General features: G+C 37.3%; 1 protein-coding gene across 1 annotated transcript in view; it reads left to right on the top strand.

Moving 5' to 3' along the window:
* PIP4K2A (phosphatidylinositol-5-phosphate 4-kinase type 2 alpha) overlaps window positions 1–15,095 on the top strand; it is a 107,466-nt gene extending 92,371 nt beyond the window's left edge. Inside the window, exons 7-10 of the mRNA XM_066552285.1 lie at window positions 5,982–6,095; window positions 9,571–9,814; window positions 10,939–11,042; window positions 12,779–15,095. Of these exons, the coding sequence (XP_066408382.1) occupies window positions 5,982–6,095; window positions 9,571–9,814; window positions 10,939–11,042; window positions 12,779–12,859 (543 nt within the window). The 3' untranslated portion in view covers window positions 12,860–15,095. The remainder of the gene's footprint in view (window positions 1–5,981; window positions 6,096–9,570; window positions 9,815–10,938; window positions 11,043–12,778) is intronic.
* The last annotated feature ends 501 nt before the right edge of the window (window positions 15,096–15,596 follow it).

The raw sequence follows: 15,596 nt of genomic DNA on the forward strand, positions 1-15,596 counted from the left end.
CATTTGTGTAACAAATGATACTTTTAATAATAAAGACATCACTTTCTTGGCAACATGTATCATAACATACACTTACAGATGCCTTGGATTTTAAAAGAACAGTATGTTTCAACAGTTGTCAAATTCTGATAGCTGCTCCTTTTGACTTTTTGGGCTTTGCTACTCTTTTTAAAATTTTTATTATTTTAACAGTGGGCATTTTCTATTCTTCTTGGGACAATTTTGCCCTCTCAAGTGAAACGAGGATAATGCAGAACTCCCCAGGCCGTCTAGCTGCTCACAATTATGACATACTTGCAGTACAACATCAAATTAGCAGTAACAGCTGAGTCTACTTGTACTGCTAAAAGAATCTAAGCTCTTGCTTCTGAGTGAGCAGTTCAGAAAGAAATTTGAAGAAGAAAAATAAATCCTAACTGAACTGGTGCCCACCACATTTCATCTTTCTCAAGCAATTTCAGAGATTATCACATGTTTTTAAATCAATCTAAAACTGGTTGCATTGCCACCTCTGTAGTATGTGTTGTTTTGTAAATCACCATTCAGAAGTGCAGTAAAATTATACTCAATACAATTTAATAAGGATTTTCTATTCAAGTTTCTTTTGGGAAAAAGATTGCCATAGTTGACAGCTATGTTACATTTTAATTAAATTGTATGCAAAGTACATAGCTGTGATAATTAGATTGGAAGTTGTCACTAGATGTTAGCTTTGTGTTTAACTTTATATATTAGAACATACAGTAATTAACTGATTTCTGAGAGGAAAGTATAACCTAAGGAAGAAGGGCTTTAGTAGAGGAACAGAGGAACAAGATCATTCAGTCTTGACTCAGTTTTTTTTACTTTTGGTGTCACTATGTAAAACATTATTCAAGGTAGATCATTCCAACATCTGACCTATTTTTTCCTGCTGTTTTAGATTACAAATTTCAGAACATTTTTGTACTTTAATTAGTGATTTCAGTCCACTTTATGTGCTGATCTCACACAAGAGACTTGTGAAGTGTCTGACACTTATCTGTGAAATAAATCTAAACATTGCAATGTATAGAGATTATAGTTTTCAAAACATCACACTCCAAAGATAGGAAGAGACATTCAGGGTTTTGATTTCAGCATTTAGCCTTATTGTGACACCAACCCCATTACAGTTTTTCAAAATAAATCACTAGTTTGCCTTTGTTTGGTTTTGAGGGGTGGGGGTGTTTTGTTTCATTTTTGTTTAGAAGTCTGCTTTCCATATGTTAAAAGAATTTAAAAAATAACAGGGGAATTTTGTGTTGCATTTTATATGTTACATGTTCATTTTGCAGCAGGAAGACATTAATGCTAGGGATAATTCTGGATGCATTTCCTTGAGCATTGAAAAGACAGTTTCTATTTTGGTACATGCTTGAGTACTTAACCCTTCTACAGCATCCTTCACAAATCTTTTTTTTTCTACAGAAAATGCTTGTTGTACTGGCTAAAGTCATTCCAGTGTTTACCCTCAAACACTATTTTGGGGTTACAGCTCTATTTCCATTGCCTTTTACAGACTTGTGATGTCAAGTTGAGCTGCAGACCCTTCATATGGGAGCCCCTGTCTAGGGCAAGGCAATTTGTACAACAAAAGTTTGGACCCAGCTCACAGAACTATTGAAGGCAAGAAACTGCATAATTCTAAAGGAAGTTATTCTTCCCTCTTGTAGATGTAGTGACTCCAGAGTTTTGATTCAAATCAAAATCACCCGTTCCAAATTATTACAAACTATATTTAGTAGTATAGCCTTTTTTTCCCAAACACTGCCTTCCATATCTGCTGGTGAGCCCAGTACTTTAAAAAATGAAGGTGTATGTGGGTCATTTGCTGTTGAAAAAGCCCAGGGTGTGGACCTTCACTCTTGGCAGATGTTTTACATAATTTTTCGAAAGTTATAAGTTGTAAGCCAAATTTTTCCATGATTAGCTGCATGAATAATGTGACTTGTGGCTAGTTCCAGAGAAAAAAATAAGGCTATGCAACATTTCTCCTAAAATCTAAACCTTGTCTTTGTTAGATAAGAAATTGCTGCCGAATCGTGAGGACAGTTAGTCTTTTTTCCTTTTTTGATCACTTATTTGGAAACTTACCTGACCTACAGCTATTTTAGTAAGCTGCTTCCAAAATTGCCAGCATTAATGTTAGCAGTGACCATTATTTTTGATGTCATGAGGTATGCAAAATCCCTTTGGGGGAAACAAAACTGCTAATATTCATTTCAACTCATTAGGATAGGATGCTGAATTGAGATGTCTTAAATACACAAAAACTGTTACCATGTTCATAGAAATAAAACTTCACCTGGTTCTTACATTTCAAGGGTTTGTTGTTTTTACCTCAAAACAGTATCAGCTCTTACACTATACTTTTATTTTGAATGAGGCTTTGCACATTCTGTCATCTTAGTTACTAAGAAATCTTTATTGATTTTTCAGCCTTTCAAAGGCAGTGAAATCTTCCTGCCATTAAAATTCTCTGTGACCATAGCAAACTTTGGAATGCAAACCTGAAGTGTGCTGATAACATGCTTTTTTAATAGATATTTTATATTTGTAAAATCTGTTGTGCCTTTCTTGCATCTTTAAGTAGGAGATTAAAAACAGTGGAGGTGGTTCAGAAAGAAAATCTATTATTAATTTAGTGGAAGTAGTTAGATGCTCATCTCCTGTGCAGCTCTTAAAATATTTAGTTCTTTAATGACAGTAATATGTTCGTTATAATGAATTACATTCTAGGGGAATCATTTTCCAGCAAGGATTTTGCTTCATTGGAAATATTTGAGACATCATAAAAAATTAACCATATCAATTATTTCATTAAAGCAAAGCCTCAATTTTTTTCATTCAGATAATGCTCTAAACTGCCACAGTGTGATTCTATTTGTGTTTATTTCAGCATGTAAGAAATTAACATAGTGGGATTTTTCAGCACGAATGAATGTGTTATTAATTCGGCATAACTACAAGAAGCCCCTCCTAGTTGAATATTTCATAGGTTTTGATTCTTAAATTCACAAATCAATTTTAAGACAAATTTCATTTAAAGTGCCATGAGAAACACTTCTACCAGTGTCTGTCATTAGTAATATGTGGGACTGCACCAGTATCCTAGGACTATTCGGCTTCAAATGAATAGGGAGAATAATATTGCCTAGTACACCAAAAAAAGGGGTTTGTCTAGTAGCACCTAGAAAGAGGGAAGAGAATAGGCTGGGGGGCATCATGCAAATAATGTAGTGAGGGCAACCACTGGCACAGAGCTTTTTAGTTTCAGTTGCTTAGATGGGATCCACTGCTTTTACTTTGTCCTTTTCTTCAGAACTGCCTTTTAACTTACATGGTTCTACTCTTGCCAAGTCTTTATAACTATGGGTATTTGGGTGAATAAAAATTACCTCAGATAAATATTGTCAGAGAGATGATCGTGGTCTGGGGGAACCTGCCTACAAGGCAGTGAATAGTCAGGCTTTTTGGGAGTGCTGACTCACTGCCCAGAACATCCTTGGGAGTGCCCCTTGGGTCTTGTGATGACAGGCAAGAACACTGCAGCAGCACCAGCTTTGCTAGCTCACTTCTATTAAAAATAGGTTAGAGACAAGGTTAAAGTGAAGTATTAACTTGCACAACTGGCTTACCAGCCCTGGCATCTTCCAGAGAAGACACTGCTTGTAATTTGAGTTTATTTTTGCCACCACAGGACTGTGCTCAGTGGCGAGGCAGCTTCCCCTCGCAGCCCCGCCGGTGTGGCTGGGGCTGTGCTCTGCGGGCAGCCTGCGGCACAGCCTGGAGGCAAACAAGCATCTCAGCATCTTAACCACAGCACATCCTCCCTCTGTGCTCACCCTCCAGCTTTAAACAGCACTAGTGGGGGGGGTTTCTGTGTTAATGGGTTTGTTTCACTTTAACCTCTGCCTAATTTAATCAATAACTTGGATATACTAGCTGGAAAAATAATCTGGGGGATTTTTTTAAGTGATTTTGGGCTAAAAATAAAGGAAGCTTGGTTTCCTGCATTCTTTTCGTTATTGCTTCATCTTAAATTATTTCATCCAAATCTCCTCTCCATTCTTAAGCATCCCACGCACTGGATTCCATCCTCCAGTGTTGTCCCTGGATCCACAGTCCTGCCTCTGTGCAATTAGCCCTGTCCATGGGACACTCTGCTCAATTGAGTATGGTAATCTCTACAGCTGTTAGCCTGGAATGCTTATCTGATGTTACCCCTGCTCCTTTTTGTCCTAAACCTCTTACTGAGTAGGCCAGAAAGAACATCAGTGTGCACTGTGCAGTCATATTGTGGTAAACAATTCATTGTGAGCTTCAGAAAGTGTCCAGCATTGAGTAAAGCAGGAGAGCACTGCTGAATGACTCTGGGACAGAGGAATGGTTCTAGCTCCATCTCAGCAGCTTGGGTGTTTGTTTTGTTGGGGTTTTTTAAATATAAATAGAAGATTGCTATTAGAGGGTATTTTAATGTATCAGAGTGTTCTAAATGCAAGACAATAATAATTCAGATCAGCCAGACTAGGACCTTTTTTTTTTTTCAAACTTCATAGATATCCGGATGCTATGAATTTAATAATGGATTTGTAACTGTTACAATGTTACTAATTTCTCAAGTGGTTTTGAGCAGTTATTGGAAGAAAAGGATCACTTTTCTAAACAAAAGTAGCATTGTGGGATCTCAAGCAATTCACAAATTCCAGGTCAAAAAAAATGAATTTGGACAGCTGGGGAACTGAGTATTTTGGCCACCTCAGTGCACGCAGCCCAACAGCAAAAAAAGCTTTTAGCCATTGTGAAGGTCTATAAGGGCCTCTCTGAGTCTGCTGTGGTGCTCACATTTTAATGCTGTGCTTTCCAAGATATACCTGTTGGAGTAGAGGAAAGAAGCTCTCAGGTTCTTTTCCTTGCTGTGTCATAGGAAGAAAATAAACTTCATGAAAAATACCATCTCCAGTATGATTATAAGCAATGTCTGACTAGTTAAACTTATGAAGGACATTCCTGCAGGCTGTTAGCTGCCTTTTATTCCTAGGAGAAGGACTTTCAGATTAAGGGGAAATTGTTTTATTCGGGGTACTCACTAGTTCTTGGCCATTGACAGTTCATAGGAATTGCAGCACTGGTTGTTCTGTAACATTTTCTTTGTAAAGGAAACCTGTTCTTCCATACTATTGGTTAAAGGTGGGACAGGGAGAAAGGCTGTTCATTGCTCTTAATGGGCCAATTTTTTAAAAGCTCTGATTGCAGGAGTTAGTATTACTTCTAGCTTGCTTGACCAAATGTCCTGAAGGAACTGCTCTTTTGTTTGTCAGTTTGCTGGGGCTTTCTGAGTAAACATCCAGTCACTGCCCATTAAAAACAGAGCCCATTTGAGGTGTTGCAAATCACTTCATGAGGGAGTTGAAGGTGAAGGTAATCAAGTTGCTCCAACATCAGGATTATTAATTACATGTTGAAGAGGCAGTGGTCTTCTCTGGCATTTGCTGCTTTTAAGCAGAATTTCATAACTCAATATTCATTTGATGCTTTCCAATGATTATTTGGTATTAGGCACTTGTGAATATTCACAGTGGTTGTGCAAAATGCAATCCTGTCTGACTTCCTCTGTAAGACCTGATGCAGGCCCTTTGTTATGAGGGATAGTTTCACTTCACTTACTGCCACTTGCTCTGACAAATGACATCTTGGAAGAAGCTGGATGCAAATCAGTGTTCAATGCAAATCTGGAATTGAGTGGAGCTTTTGTCCTGGCTGCATTTGCTGCCCAGGTAACACATTCCTTCCAGGCCATTCCAGGAGGGGTAAGGTGAGCAAAGAGCTCTGTGGGTGCAGTTATGGAGAGCTGTGTGCCATGGAGGCACCTCAGGGGTGCCTTCTCAGGCACAGGGCCAGCAGCTTCACCACACTCCTCTTTACAATCCTGCTCTTACAGGAATTTTGGTTTGTTTTAGGCCAAAGAGCTGCCGACGTTCAAAGACAATGATTTTATTAATGATGGCCAAAAGATTCATATTGATGAGAATAACAAAAAGATGTTCCTTGAGAAACTCAAAAAGGATGTTGAGGTAAGAATGTGCCTGTTCAGTTACATGGGATTAAAATGTGTGGCAAATTATGGATATCCCAGGAAATCATATGTGTAAATCATTAATAAAAGCTCTTGTTTATAAAACTGTAAACACTGACTGATTTAAATGAAACACAATTTAAACTTTCAGGAGTTGATCACTGCTTTGCTGATGTGATAAATGGCTTGCTGCTATAGCTGGTTGCCATTCATTGTTCCTGCCTTGATGATGTGATGTTAAAATGCTGGTACTGCTTAGTACTTAAATGCTTTACAAGCCTAGTGCTTCCCAATGCCCCCAAGAGAGAGGTGAGTATTGTTAGTTGTATTTTACAGGTGGAGGTCCACAAGAGCTGAGGCCAGATATGGGCTGCAGTCCATAACAGAGGAGGGGCATCTGCCCTGCTCAAGCTGTGCATGCCCTTTTTGTTTTATGTTAGTAATCCAGTTTTAAATCATTCTAAGTATCACCACAGTAGAATGCCTCAGTAATCTGAATACAGCAATTGGATTCTCATTATCCTAATGTAGTCTTTCATATAAATTTGTATTTTACTTGGCTGAATATAGTAAATACTTGAAAGAAAAGTGTTAATGTATGAATTTATTGAAACATTTTCACTGATTTTGTTCAAATAATAAACATCAGACTAACTTGTTCACACAACTTGCCTTTAGTTTGCATAATTTAAAATATTTTTCCTAAACACAGTATTTTGCAGCTTTATACTCAAAAACTAAAATCTGTTTTCAAGTAAAAAGGCAGATTTGGAAAAGACTTGGTAGCAAAATGTGTCTGTGACTTAATAAGACTTAATAAGCTATTTATATCAAAAGAGCTATGTGAATTGACTTTCCAAATTCTTCAGATTTTATCTCATTAGTTGTACAAAACAAAATACTGTTACTTTAGAATTTACCCAATAATTTGCTTCTGAGGAAATATAATTTCCTGTCATAGTAACAATGGGAAATTTATGGTGGTGAGGATGATGAAAACATAAATACTTTGTGAAATATCAATGTGTGTTTATTTTATATTTAAAATATTGTGCTCTACTGATGTCACAGCTCTAGAGATAAGTTTATTTGGTTTAAAATTTTGTGCTCTTTTAACATGTACTGCTGTTGCTGACTACTGCTTTTACAGCAAGTAGGTTGCAGATAATATCTTAAGTGTGTGGAAGGAATGTGGAAGATACTTTCTTACCCTAAAAAGTAGATTGTGTATGATCTGTATCATTTACCAGACTGGGAATATAATGGCAGATTCCAGATTATGACTTGAGAGGTTGGTTTTATGGGTTTGAAGTTTATACAGAGAAATGTTTAATATCCATGTAAACCACTAGTGTGAAGTGATCTGGCTCCTGATTTTGACAATGGCAAGCTATTCTTTAACCTTGCTTTTCTTTTGTTGGTTCTTTTTGCCCTTATTAGATAACGGATAGACACACTTTGTAACCAGTGTGTAAAAGCTCACATTTCAGTACAATGAAAAGAAATGCACAACACTTAGTATATGATTATCTTATCAGACAGTATTTATAGTTAAACATATCATGGGGTACTATTCTCAGCTATATAGCTTTATTTCTGTTCTTGTTTTTTATTAATCTTTGTTTCAATATTTCTCTCCTAATCAAGTCCTGTGTCCCCTTCCTATGTTCAAACACAAGTTATTACTGCTGTTTTGGTGTTCCCTTGTCTGTTTTCCCATCTCCTTATTCCATTGCAGGTGTCCTGAGAAAAACTACATATTTTTTCCATTTAAATCAGATTTTTTTTCCTTGTGCTGAACTCCATAAGTCTTTTTGTTGTTAGCAGCAAATTTTTTTCCAAGAGCCATTCTCTTCTAATTTGTAGCTCACTGTTTTTTTTCCCAAGAGTCCATTCTCTTTCATGCTGTTCTGTATTATTATTAGTAGATTTTTTTTTCCCTGTATTTACCAAGTAGTGAATAATATGCCTGGAGTTCTTCCACCCCATTGCCTTTGGCCAGTCTCATTTGTTTGTATTGTATATTGTTGTGTATCATCTCTTCAAACTTAGATCTCTTCCAGTCTTGTGAGAATCTATTGTTTTATTATATTGAAATAAATGATACTTAAATTTTTAAAAACCAGTTTCTTCTTCTTCTTAAAACCTCCTCTCAATCTCACGATATTTCTTCCAGCACTTGAATTTAGTTATCTCCAGCTCATCTCTTTTCTCAGAATCAGATTTTGACAAACTGGAGTTTCTCATTACCCAGTATTTTATCTTCTTCATCCCCATCACTCTCTCTGTGCCAAAGTCTAGCTCAAATGCCTTCTTTCCTGGTCTGCTCTAACTTCTTTTTTATAACCAGTTAGAGTTTATAAAAACTGAAGCAATTTTTATTTTCAGCCACTTTCTCTGCATACCACAAGCATGGGCTTCACATTTTCATTTCAAACATTCAGTTTGAAATCACAGTGCTGCTTTTAAGCTGCAGCACAGCTCTGTCCTGCCTGTCCTTTGCCCCCTTGAGCTGTTTACCCCATTTTTCTGCTTTTATACCTTCCTTATTTCCATCCTCCTCTTTCTCCCTTATGCTGTTCTCCTCAACTAAAATAACTCTTTGTTTGTACATGGAGTGTATTTATCTTTAGATTTCCTGAAATCTCCCATCCTTATTCTTTATTCAAAACCACCCTTTCATTCACATACATGTTTTGCTTTTGTGATGTGAATCATGAGCCTGTCACTGTGAAGAGAATACAACATCATTTCATGTCTTCAGGGTGTGAAACTTCACAGCTTTCCACTGCAAGAATATTTGAATGTTTTTTTATGATTCTTTAATAAGACTTAAAAGGGATTAAGAGTATGGGTTCAGCATCAGATCATAGCATGCTCTACACCTGATAGCACAGAGGCTGCTCTGGACACTGAGCAGTGACAGAGCAGTCCCCACCTCAAGTGCTGGGTGTGGTTTTGGGCACCACAACATAAGGAAGCTGTCCAAGGAGGCCAGAGAGGATGGTGCCCCAGCACCAAGCCTGACAGAGTTCAAGAAGCATTTGCTCAATATTCTCAGGCACATGGTGTGACCCCTGGGGATGTTTCTGTACAGCAGGGCCAAGAGTTGCACTTGATGGTCCTTGGGGGTCGCTTCCAACCCAGGCTATTCTATCAATCTAATTTAAGTGAAACATGGGTCAGCAGTAACAATTACTGGCTTGCAGGCACCCTGGTCTTCACTACTCACAGATTTTTTTTTCCCTGAGGCTTTTGGAAGAGTGGGCTACAGAATAAGTTTCAAGTAATTTCTGTGCTGCTAATACATTTTAGTAAAATCAGGTATCTCTTTGCCAGCTTTATCACTTAATCTTCCCTTTTGCTCTCTCTCAGAATTGTCCTAGAATTTTTTCTCAATTTGTGACACCTTTTTGTAAGTGGAGCTTATGTTTTTCAGCAATATTGATAGAATGCTTTTTATCACTTTCTAGTTCCTTGCTCAGTTAAAACTCATGGACTACAGCTTGCTGGTTGGAATTCATGATGTTGAAAGAGCTGAACAGGAAGAAGTAGAGTGTGAAGAGAATGATGGAGAAGAGGAAGGTGAAAGTGATGGGACCCACCCTATTGGAACCCCTCCAGACAGTCCAGGAAATACACTGAACAGCTCACTGCCTTTGGCTCCAGGGGAATTTGACCCAGCTATTGATGTTTATGGAATAAAATCCCATGAAAGTAAGCAGTAAGAAATATTTCTATGTTAAGGTGGTTTGATCCTTGCATCAGAATTCTAAAGTCCTCACAACCATGTAAAGGCAAATGTAAACTGAAAAACAAGTTGACTATGTGGAAAAGGAAATTTGCTCTTTGGTGGCAGCAGAAAGAAGAAGATTTCCATAATGCTTAGCTATTCTGGTTCACCAGTTCTTCAGCATTTAATTCATGGTGTTTTCATCCCTTTCAGAAAGTCTTGTAACTATAATTGGTCTTTTCTGGCAGATAACACTGTTAAACACAGTGTAAAAAGAATGAGAAAAGCAGTGTTCCAAGTTATATTTCTTTTTTTTGGTTGCTTTTTGAAAATTTGTGCAGTCAGACCCAATTTCTGTGTTGCAACTAAGAAAGTCTTCATAAGGAGTATGTAAGAAGCTTGAAACTGAGTTTAATGTTAGTGTATAAAATTAAGTATAACTGGGTACCTGTGGCAGTTCAATACAGGGAAGTTACCTTTTCTTTTTGTTTATAAGCATTGACATGGATAAATGCATGGTTTGATTCATAAAGAAAATATGATCTTTAATTGCACCAAGAGAAGTTTAGGTTAGATATCAGGAAAAAGTTCTTCACTTTAAGTGTGGTTGGGCACTGGAATTGTCTGCCCAGGGACATGGTGGAGTCACCATTCCTGGACATGTTTAAAAAAGGACTGGACATGGCACTCAGTGCCTTGTTTTAGTTGATGAGGAGGTGTTAGGTCATAGGTTGGACTTGATGATCTCAAAGGTCTTTTCCAGCCTTTTATTCTGTAATTCTTTGTTGACACAGAAGCATTACCTTTCATATAAAACTTCATATTTTTTCCACAAAGATGAAATCCACATTACCTTAACTGAGCAATAATTTCTATTTCTGTATGCTAGCTTTTTATTTTACACTCATTTAGGGGATTTCGCATTATATATGAGTGCAGTTTAACTCTTAATTAAGGACAGCTTGAGCTTGTGCTTTTTACACATCTTGATTATGACTGACATTGACCTGTCTTAGCTGCTGATTGAGTTGTACCAAGTCTCCTTTGTTAGAACTCGTTGTTAAGATGTTTCAGAAGTCCTTCTTACTGCCCTGTTTGCTGTTGGCAGATGCTCCCAGGAAGGAGGTGTACTTCATGGCCATTATTGACATTCTTACTCATTATGATGCAAAAAAGAAAGCTGCCCATGCTGCAAAGACAGTAAAGCATGGGGTAAGTATCTGGGTTGGTTTCTTCCTCTTACTCCATTTATATTGCTGTGTTTTTGTTTAGTGCTCTGATACTGGACAGTTCAGTAAAGCTGGGGAGAGGGGAAATAAATCCTACATTACATACTGAGAGTGGAACTCCTTTTTCAGCTGTGTGCACAGCTTTCTCACCCACAAAGAACTCTAGTGAGATGCTTTTTAAGACTTTCTCCTAACTTTGTGAGATGCACCTTATTCTTGCAAACAAAGCTGTTCACCACTCTATGAAAGCTGTCATGAATCTAATTTCAGATGCAGGGCCCTAGTGATGGTTTCATTGTTTGGTACAGCCTGCTGAAAGTTACTTCTTCAACATATTACATGGCTCACTCTAGAAGACTTCTTCAGAAAAAAAAAGTGCAATTTACAAAATCAGGCATGAAAATTTCGTTTACATATTAAATACTCAGAGACTGTTCAGTGAAGGCTTCTGCTTGACTGCCATTATTTAATTTTGACTGAAATTACTGCTTAGCAGCAAACACCAAAGAACCGTGGTGAAACAGCCCAGTCTTCCAGATTTATTATTTATGTCTACTATTATCACTCCTGTGGTGATTTAACATTCAAATTTCATAAACTTCTTAAAAAAAAGCATATTCATTCATGAGGCTTAAATCCCTCCTGTGTCTAAGTGTCTAAAGGGTCAGGGCATTGTGAGAAATTTTAGGCAAGGGGCTCTGGGCTTTTTAGTTACAGTAGAGAATGATATGACCTACAAAGGCCTGTAGGAGGTATTTTTTTGTCTCTCTAAAGCAATGCTCTCATTACTCTCTGCTTTCTGGGCAGCTTAAAGTTGATGCAGACCATATGCAGCCATTATCTGGCAATTATTACTGAACTTTGAAAGTAGCAGAAAACTTTAAAAACTCACACTTCTGGCTTAAATAACAGATAGAAATATATTGTGAGTAACAGCTATGATTATTGAAGCTGATTGTGATTAGAACTTTTTGCAGAACATTACTTTCATACATTCATTTTGTGTATTTCTCTGTCTCCACCCTGAGCCACGTGACACTGAAGTTCATTCATTAATTGCATGCATGCAACTTGCCTCTTTTCTAAAACAGGAAAAAGATAAATAAAAATGTGGGTAAGGCTCTGAAAAACTCAAATAAAAATATTAATGAAATCATTACTTCATTGAAATAACAATTGTATGGCTTATTCAGTGAGTCCAGATTTAAATGCATAAACATTGAAAAAGTGTTACTCTTACCATGTATTTCAAACCAGGCTGTGTAGCATTCAGATAACAGTATGTGTTACACAACTGTTGACATGTCAGATGTAAGTATGGCAATTCAGTCTTCTCTGTATGAAGGCACTGCTGCTCTAGGGACCAGAATCTGCTTGTGAATCACTGGGTAGCATGGCTAATGTGCTGTAAAAATTCATATAGAAGACTGAAGTACAATCAGTAAATTGTAGTAAAGAGAAGCATGGAAAGTAAAAAGAAAAATTTTCAGAAATGGAAGATAGCTGTCACAGGGGTGAGTACTGATTATCAGTGTCCTCCTGTGAAGCCTTAAAAGGCACCACTAAGATTCTGCTTGAGGGTCACAATTTACAGTTTGCATTTCTAGTCTCTGGTTCTGAAAACTGCACGTGAAATTTATTAACATTTTCAATGACAAAAGCATCAACTAAAACACTGGTTTTTCCTTCTTTCTCCTCTTGTCCCAATTCTCTGTATAGGCTGGTGCAGAAATTTCAACTGTTAATCCAGAACAGTATTCAAAGCGCTTCTTGGACTTTATTGCCAACATCTTGACGTAACCTATCATGTTACATAGGACAGACACCAGACCTGGGGACAGCAGCAATGGCTACAAGTGTAGGGAAAAAAGGAACTCAGAGAAGCACTCATCTTACAGAAAGCAACCCCTTTGTTTACATCTGCTGGCAAAGATGACTGAAGTGGGGTGGAGTACTCGCTTTAACAGCTGCCTGATATTCCCAGCATAGTTCTAGCTATTTCTGACTCTTTTGTGTGTGCAAAAAAAAAAAAATTTAAAATAATTTAAATAAATAGAACAGCTTACTCAGAGTGCACTGTGACAGTAATACTCTGATGCTACCAGCTGAAATGGAATAAATGAGCAAAGAGGTGTGGGGTGGGGGTGGGGAAGAGTAAATGCATGTTAAATCTACAATATTGATATCAAACTGTAAACTGTGGATCAGTTTATATTTTGAAAAAAGATACATGACAGTATTCTTCATGATGATGATGATGATGGTGATAATAATGAAGACCTTACTGCGAATGTTACACTTACACCCTGCACACTGGCACTCCTTAAAAACACAGCTGCAACAGCCCTTGGTGCCGGAGGCTTTTCCCATTTGGTTCCTAGCAGTTGGGTTTTGTCCTTTTCTTTCCTCCCTCTCTTTTTTGTCTTCTTTTTCAGCACATTGCATCAGGAAGTTCAGCCTCTCAGACATCTGAGAGCTGGCATCTCTTACCTTACAAAGAGCTAACATAATTCATGCTATGTGTACATTTTTGCTATAGTAAACTTACATTAAGGGAAAACTTTGCTTATTTCTCTTTGTTACCTGAAGTTTTCATTTGTTTTATATTCTTGCAATATAGGAACTAATAATGTTACAAGTGTAAAAGTAGCTTATCTGAAGAAGTGCATAGTTTTGGGCAATAGTAGCTCCATCTTCTACCCATCCTGAAAGATGTGCACACTGATAGAAATTCCATTCCCTTGTAATTTACTGGGAATTTGAAGTTTAAATGCTTATGTTGTACTGTTGAAATAGCAGTATTTTATTATAGATTATCCCTTGAAAAATGAACCCTGAATTTTACTGTTTACATTATTAGGAAAGCAGGGATATTTCTGAATTTCAGAGCCGTGTACAAAATAAGACTTTTGAGTTTACATGTAAAGTTATTTTGCAGTACAAATGAAGTAATGTTTGTCATCTTCCAAGAGGTAATATGCAGTAGTGTACTAAAGTGAATGTCTCGCTCACCTCCATGATAGACTCTTTTACAATAAAATGCGAAAGGATATTTTGGAGGGATTTTTCCCAAGGTTGTCTTTCAGCATCAAAATGACCTGTCCTACCATTTACTCAATTTTGATTGTATAGTACATTGCCTGAAACTGTGCTGATCATGTTTAACTTGTTTAAAATTTTTAAACAACATTGTATTCCTTCTCCTCTTGTATTTTTCCCTGAAAGACTCCATGCTTGAAAGAGACAAATTTACATATGCTTAAAAGTTTATCTACTTATACACTGTGCTAAAGCTGTGCCTTTAAAATTTCTTTATTGAAATTGTTAGATTTTGTAGGCAACATAAGAGAAGTCAAATCTCCCTCTCATCATTTCTAACTGGGATCAGGAGTGCCAGCATGCCTTCTCCATAACCAGTGTCAGTGCTGCTCAGCCTGCAACTCTGCATAACCTGTGTTGTGGTTCACTTCAGAGGAGCCCCTGCAACAGCAGCCCCTTAATTACACTTCCAGTGGCCAAAGGCAATACTATCCCTGTTGCTGTGTACTAATTTTTCTTCCTTTCCCCAACCTTTCCCACAGGGATTTTTGTTACGTTTGACTTAGTGATGTCTGCAGCACTGTAATGTATGTGTATACTTTTGTATTGTATGTATTTAAATAAGTTGGTACTGTGGCTTGATTTTATTTTTTTTCTCCTCTCCTTAAACACCCTGGTTGTCTATGTTCTCACCCAAGTTTCGTTTTCTGAAGCTTCTGAAGGTATGAGGCCACAGGGAGACCCTGGAGTAAAAAGAAGGTACTCAGAGTACATATTTAATTGCGGCCAACGAGTGTACATTTTAGACCCTTTTAGACATTTACAACAAAGCATTCTTTTTGTCTGTGTAGCATTTTTGTCACTCACTCTTGTTGATAAACTGTTTATTTGGACAGGGCAAGGAAGACTCATTATTGTGTATGTTAGTGCTTAGATTACACTCCAAACATGAGCAAGGCTTTATAAAATAAAGCACTTTGATGACTCACTAGGTAAATCCTTTGTTCTTGTGTTTCACCTGTGGTTTTAATTGCTTACAGATGAATTTTGGATGTTAAATGCCTGTATCACAAAGGAAAAAAAGTAAGACAAAATTTAAACTTGAGATTTTTTCACTAGATTTTAAGATGCTTCTTCTGTGCTTACTTTAAGGGGCTTGAAACATTTAGTCTCTGGGGTTTTGGGCTGAGACTGGCTCTGAGAGCAAATACTGAGGTTTGTAATTGGCAAATCTGTGGTCTAAATCCTAGTATTAATAACAAAACAGCAAGATCATCCATGATAGTTAATTGATAGAAGGATTGGCAGAACTTCTTTAGCTATGATCTTATACTAAACCAAACATTTTAAAAATGTTTTGGAGTAAGTCCAAACTTTCATGGGAAGGAGGGAGGGATTTCTATTCTGGAATTTCAAGACACTGATTGTTGGGGCTTTCAGTGCATGATACAGCCTGTGCTACACATTGTGGGCAAATGGCAGAAAAGTGTCCTTTTGT

Source organism: Molothrus aeneus, chromosome 1 (genome assembly GCF_037042795.1).
Source record: "Molothrus aeneus isolate 106 chromosome 1, BPBGC_Maene_1.0, whole genome shotgun sequence".
NCBI lineage: Eukaryota > Metazoa > Chordata > Aves > Passeriformes > Icteridae > Molothrus > Molothrus aeneus.